The 10,075-nt window shown below is 36.4% G+C and overlaps 1 protein-coding gene across 2 annotated transcripts; it reads right to left on the minus strand.

Moving 5' to 3' along the window:
- Positions 1–507: 507 nt before the first annotated feature.
- LOC138241203 (galectin-1-like) lies at positions 508–9,420 on the minus strand. Of its 2 annotated transcripts, none has more exons than XM_069194253.1 (5): positions 9,358–9,420; positions 5,522–5,568; positions 4,193–4,272; positions 3,374–3,539; positions 508–819 (listed from the first exon to the last, which is right to left on the minus strand). In XM_069194253.1, exons 2-5 carry the CDS (start codon positions 5,525–5,527, stop codon positions 673–675), a joined length of 399 nt encoding a protein of 132 aa, XP_069050354.1. In that variant the 5' UTR covers positions 5,528–5,568; positions 9,358–9,420; the 3' UTR covers positions 508–672. The 2 variants fall into 2 exon arrangements, with proteins under 2 accessions (XP_069050354.1, XP_069050355.1); XM_069194254.1 differs by having other exon boundaries at positions 5,522–5,566; positions 9,338–9,403.
- Between the last annotated feature and the right edge of the window lie 655 nt (positions 9,421–10,075).

Below are 10,075 nucleotides of genomic sequence, written 5' to 3' on the forward strand. Positions count from 1 at the left end.
AAAACCTCTGTTATTTTCCACTGATCAACAGAATATTCTGAATAATGCTTAGCCGGGCTAAACTAAGTTCCCCCGTTGTTGACCTTGTAGCCGTACCCCAAGAAGACAAACTATAAATGTATTAACTCTTTGTAATACAAGAGTGAATGACTAGTTTTTTGTATTACAGCAGTTCATTTCACAGATATATTCTATTACGTTTGTTGTCTTTATGCATGATTTTGGTTTTGTATCAATAAATTGTACCTCTGCTTTTGATTCAATTCAGATCAGGAGAAGAGTTCTTCATTTCTCAACAAGTTATAACAGTTCTTCCCCATCACATGGAATTCCGCTTACTGTGAACGCTAAAGACTCAATCAGTCCAGCTTTATCTAATTCTGCCATAGTTTTCAATTATCAGGTGTTTTCTTCACTGAGCCAGCTCACACAGCATCATGGGATCTCCCCTAATTTAAGAATTAACACCAAAGAGATATTAGGAGAACAAGGCACTCGAAACAATGAGGTGTTTTAGTGATTTATTGTTTTCCAGGATTTTTCCAAAGACATTTGTGTCTAAAACCCTTTTGGTTGAGAAATGACTACCTGGCCAAGTTAAGGAAGCAGAAGTGACATTAAGAAGCAGAAGGAATTAAAGGGTGGGCACAGCACCATTGTGTTGTCAGGAGGTTAATGGATATCATAGGCAGTGAGGTTGAATTTCCCAATAATAAAGATAGTGGTTATTGATGGCAGATGCAGACGGTCACGAAATTCCACCTTCAGATTGTGAGGACCCTCCACCACAAACATATCTCTCTTCACTCTCACTTTTAACTAAAGAGAGAAAGAAAAAAATGAATCAGTCAGCAGCTCATTACGAAGGAAATTATTTGCTTATAAATAAAGTGATAAATAGTTGAAGGCCAAATAACTAAAACTTGAAATGTACAGAAATAAAATAAGGAATTCTAAACTGTATACAGAAATAAAAGTGAACAGATAATCTGAACTTTAGTTCTAAGTTAAACAGCGCTCTCTCAGTATTTAAAATTATATGTATGATTTTATAGTAGATTACGGTGCCTGCTGGAATGAAACATCGGTACGACGTTGAACCCAGATCTATTAACAATGTGCCTATTGCATTACATTTTCTGATGAGGGTAAAGATAATTTATCAGTTCCCAACTAAACTCCTTGCAGTGAAATGTTGCAAAATGTATTATTTTAGTACTTGTATTAGTATTCTAAGTGGTGTCATTTTCAAAATCCTTTTGTTTATGTTCACTGTGTGAATATAAATATAAATGCAGTAAAAAGCAGTGCCTTTTCAATACACCATACGATGTTTCATTCCATGTATTTTTCCATACAATTTGCAAAACCTGTGCATTCTTTTTACATCACAGCAAGCACCTTTTGTGTTATTTTGCTTCACTTCTGCTTTTGTCGTGAGATACCACGACTAGACTAGAAATTGTGCCGCAACAGACCTGTCTAAGGTTAATCCAGCCTCATGCCAACAGGCCAACATGCAATTTAAGGAGTTGTATTTGAAATATAAAGGATATCCCATGCAAGGCAGCATGGTGGTGTAGTGGTTATCATTTCTGCCTCACAGTGCTGGGGCCCTGGGTTTCTTCCCAGAGTCCCACTAGTAGGGTTCAAGGAAAATTGGCCCTGTTGTGAGTATAGGTCTGTGTTTGTTTCTGTGTGTTCCCTGTGATGGACTTGCATCCCATCCAAGGTGTATTCTGTCTCGCACCCATTGCTTGCCATAATAGGCTCAAGCTCCTTGCGACCCTGAATTGGATGAAGTGGTTAGAAAATGGGTGAATGGATATCTCATGCCTTAATTAAAATGCATGTGTAATAGAAGAATCCATTTGCATAACTCAACAACGTATTTTTTTTACTTTGTAACACAAATTGCAATGGAAACTTAAAACTCACTGAACTCAACAGGTGCAGCTGTACAGTATGTATACTGATGGAAATAGAAACACAACATTTTCTGAAATGAGAATACTAGTTATAGCTTACTGTATGTACTTTCACAAAAAGGACTCAATTTGTTTTAAGCCCTCTGACCAGCAATACAGCTTGTGCAGTGAGGCATTGCAACTTGCCAGTCACACGAAAGCTCGTTAGGTGCACTTTTACCCAACGAGGTGTAACAATGCCTGATCAAGACATCTTTAAAAAGGTTTTAATTCAAAGCTTACTGTAGGTCACTGCAAGAAAAAGGCCACACTTAGTCAGTTTTCTGTGCATTCCATAATGCCTCAAATGTCACCAGAAACAAGGGAGAGGGCCATTGGCATGCTGCAGGCAGGCATGTCATGTGCCGGCATTGCCAGCCACTATGGAGTAAGCCGCCCCAATGTGTCCCAATTGCAGAGAAGGTGTCAACTTAGAGCAAGGCCAGAGGCACTTTTCTCACACCTCCTAGATGTCACACACGACTGGTTTGGGCCAGACAGAGGCTGCCATGAACTCATCAGCAGTGGCATCAGGTCCTCTTCATGGATGAGTCACTCTTTAGCCTGTTCCACACAGACAGTAGGGCCAGAGTGTGGAAGAGGGGAATTGCTGCGTTTCTTTTTTCCATGAGTATATATATGGATAATGCCTTTTCTATATGAAGACCCCTACTTTCCAAGAAATCGGAGAAAAAGTGCAATAAATCTTTCAATGTATATTTAATGTTGGCTCTAAACAGCCTAAACTGAACTATATTGTATTTTTAGGTGGATTCAGATTCCATTGATGGAAGTAAATTCCATACTAATTGCTATTCTGGTACTTGAAGAAAGTATTTATTGTAGCCCACATTGCAATATTCCTTTCTTCACCTTTCTAATTTCCTTTTTTAACTATGCTTTGTTGTAACCTTTTCTTTAAGTGGTTTCTTTAAGTCTCTGCTTGTTAAATTATATTAAGACAAGAAAAGGTTTAATTAAAAAAATCATAAACAATAAATCAGAAAATTCTGGACACATTTACACAAACCCTACAAAAACATCTCCATTGCACGTAGATGAAGTATACCAAATAATATTCTTTTAGAAACAGATATAAACTAAACCTTTGAATTTGCACTACTGCACAACTAATATATGCAGTAATTGTGCTTAATAAACATTTTAGAATTTTAGAATTTTTTTTCAGGCAACCTACATACTTATAGCACATTTTCTCGGGTAGGATGGCCACATCTGGGCCTGTCACCACCTGTCTATAGAGACAGGGTGATATCAAAGCGGGCTTGCCTGGGTTAGAGGAGAGAGGAGGGAAACACCTCAAACATGGGCTTCACTGACTTCAGTGAGATAAAGAGAGACACTGGTGATAAGAGAACCTGACTTATAGTATCTCTATCTCTTACCTCTGTGACAGTTCCTTTCTTGAAAGGGAAGGCCTTTTCAATCTGCTCTGCTTGCCAGCTCCCCTTGGACATTGAATTGACGACAATTACACCACCATCGTCTTGGAAACGGGGATTGAAGTGCAGTGCAATGTTCTCTGAATCACTCCCCAGGTTAACACTGAATCTGAGGATAAAATTAGTGCAGATCAATAACATTGTATCTGTCAGTATATTACTCCCTATTCCCAATTCCTAAGATACGTCTTCACTTTCCCTCCTCTTTCACTATAGCTCTGCCTTTGAGCCTCTTCAGTATTCAATAACTGATGATCTCTAGGTGTGAAAAACTGTTAATATCTTACTGAAATTTAGTAACAATCCTTAAGATGCCATTTAATATTGCTCGGCAGGACTGGGGAAATCACTGAGTTTTATACCCAGAACTGAAAGAAACAGGATGGCAAGAATTTTAATAGAAAGTTACTAATGTGAGTTTCAGGCTACATTTTAACTTGTATTATGATTATTGATCTAATCTAATTCTCTCAGTGCAGGATTGGTATCATTATACACTATTTAATATAAAATAGAATCAGCAGTTACTTAATGTTATATCCACCCATTTTTGTATTCACTAATTTTAAAAAAGTGTGTTTTCAGGCAAGCACCTTCACTAGTTGAGACACTTGAGAGTTGCTTTCAGGATATTCTTAAAAAGGAACTAAAGGTGTTTTATGAATGTGTGCAATCTGCACTCTGTTGTGAAGTATCAGAGATATCCCTTTCTCCCTCAGAGCTCTAGGTACTTAATTAAACAAACATGAATCAGTAACATACGCGTCAGCATCTGGAGCTATCTTCCCCTCAATTCTGATGACGGTGCCTTCTTTAACGACTGCATTTGTCACCGAAAACACCTGTCAAGATATCACACACAGCAAGTGGTCTACATCAAGATTTTAAGTCTGTGTAATTATTCATCCTTCTAATGCACATTTGTATATACAGTATGAAGAATGAGCTTTAAACATAGGCAATTTTTGCATAAAAAGTAATGATGGAAATATTGTTTTCAGTTTATTCATTTTCACTTCATCTATTTTCCTTTTGTTTGTAATACCGAAACTTTTTTGTGACTTGGGCTTCAAGGCTGCCCTAATTGTATAATTAATCTTATAAAATGTAAAGTATCCTAAAGGGTTATGTTCAAATTTTTACCCCAAATGAGACCCTGTGTTTTTTAACCAGATATACAAGATAGAAAATCAAATATTTTTTAAATTAGACATAAACTTATCTAGCTATTCTGTTATCCCCCAGCATTATAAAATGTGTACAAGACAAACTGATTCCTTTGAAGAAGAACATAATAAAAGAAGCAAATGAGAGGAGATCATTCAGCCTATCTTGGTCACTTAGTAAATTAATTACTTAACTGAACTAAAACTTCATCTAACTATTTCTTAAACTTGCCCAGAGTTTTGGTCTCATGTCAATAATTGCATTGGGAATCCTATTCCAGACAATCATAACTCTCAGTGTAAAGAAGAACAGTGAAGCATACACAGCTATCTAAATGATTTTGTCTCTCAGTAACTTCTATTTTTCACTACTATTTTTGCATCATCTACAAATTTACCTGGTTTACTAATTTAATCTACATAATTATAGATCATTGCACACCTATACCCAAACTGAAGTTGAACCCCAGAAGTTGAATCCAGGCTAGCTGCATGTTTCTGCAATAACAGAAATATTTTCATGCCCATGTGAGGAAATGGTCACAGCTGAATCAGTAAATCAGCACAGAGTTACTGCCCTTTTTTAAACTCTTTGAAATATTGGAATAACACAAGCACTTTTTCTCTACATGATGAAATATTAGTAGAAGAATATATATATATATAAAATATATATAATTATATATATATACATTTTAACTATACACAGTGCCTACAATGTTGAAGTAACCATTAAATGTCATGTTCAGACACATTTGTGAAATTCTGTATTTTAAAGAACCCTGGTTTTATTTAGCAGGGACACATATATTTGAACACCAATCTCAAAGAGTTTTACAGTATAAGGGATTGATCAGGCAGTAAAGAACTGTCGTTTATTATGAAACAGATGTACTATAAAAATTTTAAATATTGCTCATCTTACCGACATTTTGCTGTAATGGATTAAAAAGGCGACTAAGCAGGAATCCTCTAGTGGAGAAAGAGAGATTTGGTGATTATTCATATAACAATAATAAGGTGAAACATACAGGATTTACAGACGCTTATTTGTGCAAATTAAAAAGTCTATCTTTACTGTGGTAAATCAAGATAACATTGCATTAACTTAGGAAGCCAGAAATAAAAATTAATTGTATTTTATGTAGCCCTTTAAAGGTGGATTCTCAAAGAGCTTAAGAGAATGACAACAACAAAAAAAATAACAATATATTGTTAGAAATAGGGGGTTACGAAAATAGTGATATCAATATTCATAAGCCCCAACTTGTAAGTGATTTCTCCAGAATATACCTGAGTGGTTAGTATAAGTAGAGGCAGGAGAATTCTTGGTTCTCTGGCACATCTTTGGTGAAAAGAGTAATACATTGGGCACACTTAGTTAAACAGATGTTCATTAACAATATCAATACAAGCACTACACTACACACTACATCAACAGATAACAAACAAGGTACTATATTTATACTGTAGTATATGCAGACAAGGCATTACAGAGGCCTAAAATCATAATCACCTAGAAAACCCCAGACTGCTACTGAGTATTAAATTCTTTAATAATACCCACAGAGGCCAAAATAAATGATAAGCTTCCTTCTAAATAATAATAATGGACACTCCACTCAAAACACTTCACAGACCAATGGGAAATTTTACCAAGATGCCAGTGTCATGCTCGTAAACCCCTCCTCTTAAGGACGCTCCATCCCTTCCTTGTATTGTACTGATCTCCTACACCTGCCTCCGGTTCTAACCCACCGTGCTATATAAAACAGAGTTCCTGCCAACCTAGGCTCAGCTTTGGAATATGGATGCCCGGAAGCCCGCCTATCAGCGAGTCCAGGAGCGACTCTACGGCACAGTCTTCATCATGGCGTCCTGACCTTCTGGATTAGGGAACGTGTGGTCCCGTGACCCCCCTTTTATTTCCCCGACCCTGCGCCGGATCCCGCTCCGGCTTTTAACTCTGTTTGTCTGTGTCTGGATGGATTTCCCAATTATGGACATTGGAACATTCATGGAATTCGCCTCTGACTCCCTTGGACTGTTTGCCTCAGACACACAAACAACCCCCTATTGTTCCAAATCAGACTCCAGCCTTTTCCAATTCCTGCAAACGCTGTTGCATTAACTAATTAACCAATCAGACCTTTCCTTCATCACCGCACCCACTACATCCCAGAATGCTTAAGCCCTCAACACCTTCACCTCAACGCTCAGTATTGGTTTTTCACCAAGTGGAGCTCCTCATCTCTGTTCCGAGATTAATTGGCTTCTGAACCTCTGGCTTCCTGACCAGTGCACCTGTCTTTGACCACGACTCTTGAACTGAGATTCGGATAACTACACTCAAATTTTGTTTCTAACTCCCCTTGCTTTCTTGAGATCTATTAGTCACCACATAGGGTCCTATTATTCATCTGGTTAAGTGCCATAACGGTACTGGCCAGTGTGATATGGCAAGAGCATATATAATAAATACACTGAGCAGGTTGCACACTATAAAAACAGTTAAACCGTGAACTTATTAACAGTTAAATAAGTTAACAATTTATATTATTATATTTAACTTATTTTGTTAAAGTTAAATATAATACATATTTTGTTGACTTATTTTGTACATTTTTTTGCTTCTGAATTTTCATAAAGAGTTAAGATATGGTTTTGTCATACAGTAAGTACATGTCTATCTGCAAGAGAGAAATGCTCTCACAGTCCTACCATCAGTTAGCCTTATTGAGTAACCAGTTCTTCCAAGGGACAGATGTCCTGGGCGGGCAATTGACATCCCACTGGCCATTTAAACCAGTTTTCAGACAATAAAGCCTGGATGCCCAGAGAAAACACAACATGTGGCCACTGTAATTTAAGACAGATAGAGTCTGGGTGGTACTCTGTGCTGCTATTTGGTAACTATCATTACCAAATAGACAATAGAGAAATATTACCAAAATGTTGGATCCAGGATGAGTAAAATGGTAGGTTTATTTAAACATATGGTGACGTGGAGTGCCGAAAAGCTTTGTTGAAAAGAAATTCTAAGGTTAACCCTGAAGCAGAATCACATTTAGTGTTAAAGAAAGGTTTTGTCATGCTTTTGCATTAACAAGAATCCTCATATAGGATAAATATTTTTCAGTTTTTACTACTCATCAGACACTATTTACTGTAGTAGGCACTCAATAACTTGCTAAAAGATGTGCTACTTATATTTGATTTTCCTCTAGAAAAATGACTATGATAGGGCATCACATGTTGCAGGCAGCTGGCCAGTACTGTAAGGTCCTTTAGAAGAAGATAAATCAAGAATTGTGTTTGGCTTAGCAGGTAAACCGTTTCATGCTCAGATTAAGGAAGGAGATGGTCTGCTAAAAAGCATTAATTTCCAGAACTCTTGAAGTCAGTATGATGGCAGTTGAGGACTGTCAATACTTCTTTGGGCAAGCCATACACAACTACTGTAAAAGAAAGTTTGAAAGGATTTTAAACTATAAGCTGTCACACTCGTCACTAAACTCTTCAAGAATAGCATTGAATTTGATCATTGCGAGAATGTCACTATTCTGTCTTCTATCTTTTAGTCTCTCTTTTCACTTCAGTATAATGATCCTCTTCATCACAATGTTAAAAAATATTGAGATAAAAAAGAAAAAAACTGACAATGAATTAAAGTTGTGAAAATGAAAGCCTGTTTATTTAAGACTTCTGCAATTTCAAGGGCTAACAGTCACTATAGTACATGCTTTTGACTGTATCCCATCTGGTGCACTTTACAACAGTCTACAGAAAAATATGAAAATGTGGGCAATTCAATACAAGACCCATGCAAATTACTATCACTGTAATTTTTCAGAACATAGCAGGTATCACAGGTAAATAAAAGTAACTCACTATCATAATATTAAGAATTAATACAGCATTCTTTCTACAATATATTGCTGCCAACGGTGTTTCTGCCAAAGTATTAGCTCATGAATTCTGTTGTGAATACTTTTGCAATCAGTATACAGTATGTTAGTTTTGGATATTTTTTTGCAGTTTTTGCTGACGTATACTCTTATATAAAACATAATCACTTTTAAAAAAGTAGTATACAGTAGATGCAATGTTCATGCAAAGTACCATCATCATCATTTTTATCACTTTATTAAAATTTAGATACTATGGGTAAATAAAAGTAAATCACTACTATGACTATAAAACTAAAATAATTAGCTTTTACATACAGTAGCAACTAGCAATTTACTATGGAATACAGGTCTCTGCATCATGTTTAATTCACAGTATACCTGTCTCTTTTGTTGGATTGCTGTATTATACAATATCTCGATATGATGTACCATGAAAGGCACCAAATCAAATAAATAATATAATGTTTACCTCAATGAACCAGGAGAGTTAAACTGTCAGATGCTTATTGTTAAGAACTTCTACAATATATGGAATTTTCTGGTGTCACATAATAATATAACCAGAATTATGATATCTTTATATAGTCATTTTAATAATGTCTAATCTCTTTATTTTATTTTAAAAAGATCACCATCAAAATATAATAATATAATACACTTGAAGACTTGAATATAGTTTAATCATTCTGTCTTTCCTTACATCGTCAAACCAAAACCCAGCAGGACACCAGGCAGGAAGTCTAACAACCAAGTCCCCCCAGTGAAAAGGCAGCAGTCACCTCAATTGCAATTGAGAGGTTACTTGCTATAATTAACATTAATGCTTTTACCTATGAGAAGAATCACTCACAGTTCTGAGCTCCTGAAAGCTTCTTCCAAATGTGGTTCCAGGTCCCTCAAGTGGTTGTTCAGGTACTTCTGTTTCTACATTATTTATACAGTGCTGGAACTCTGGATCCCAATACTTTTTCTACCTTTTTTGGTAACATCTGTGATTATTGGCTGAACTTTGTGCTTCCAGCCCCACCCAATTTCTTCATGCCACAACCTCTCCTGTCATCCCTTAATTTCTCTTGTAAAGCAGTTGTGACTAATTTATTATTGAATTACAAGGGGAACTGGTTAACAGTACATTATCTTAATGTAGTTCAGGTGGGTAGCTGCGTCAGCATGCGAAGGCTGCAAAGGGACATGCTGAACATTCCATGCAGAAAAGAGAAGAAGAAAACACAACATTTCGGTTGTGGAGCCTTCATCGAGTGTGTACATCATCTTAATGTACAACTTCTGATGGGCAGAATGAAAGAACATGCGAAATGATACAAATGGGAGACGGAAATTCATTCCATCTATCCATTTGGTAGATAACTGATCTCATCCCGCTGTTTTTTGAAGGAATCCAGAATACCAGTTTCAACAACATGGCTTAATAGCTTATTCCATCCTCCCATAAATTTTAGGATAAAGAAGTGTCTCCTGTTTTTAGTTATAAATATACTTCCCTCTAGAAATCTGTTGGGTTGACTCTGTCAATGCCTTTGAGGATTTGGAATATTTGTATCAAACAG

Source organism: Lepisosteus oculatus, chromosome 9 (assembly GCF_040954835.1).
Source record: "Lepisosteus oculatus isolate fLepOcu1 chromosome 9, fLepOcu1.hap2, whole genome shotgun sequence".
Taxonomy (NCBI): domain Eukaryota; kingdom Metazoa; phylum Chordata; class Actinopteri; order Semionotiformes; family Lepisosteidae; genus Lepisosteus; species Lepisosteus oculatus.

What these genes read in the sequence shown, in the direction of transcription:
- LOC138241203 (XM_069194253.1), bottom strand. An exon ending in ATAGCTCCAGATGCTGACGC is followed by an intron (nt 3,540 to 4,192) that starts GTATGTTACTGA and finishes TTTTATCCTCAG; the next exon opens with ATTCAGTGTTAACCTGGGGA. An exon ending in AGAAAGGAACTGTCACAGAG is followed by an intron (nt 820 to 3,373) that starts GTAAGAGATAGA and finishes TTCTCTCTTTAG; the next exon opens with TTAAAAGTGAGAGTGAAGAG.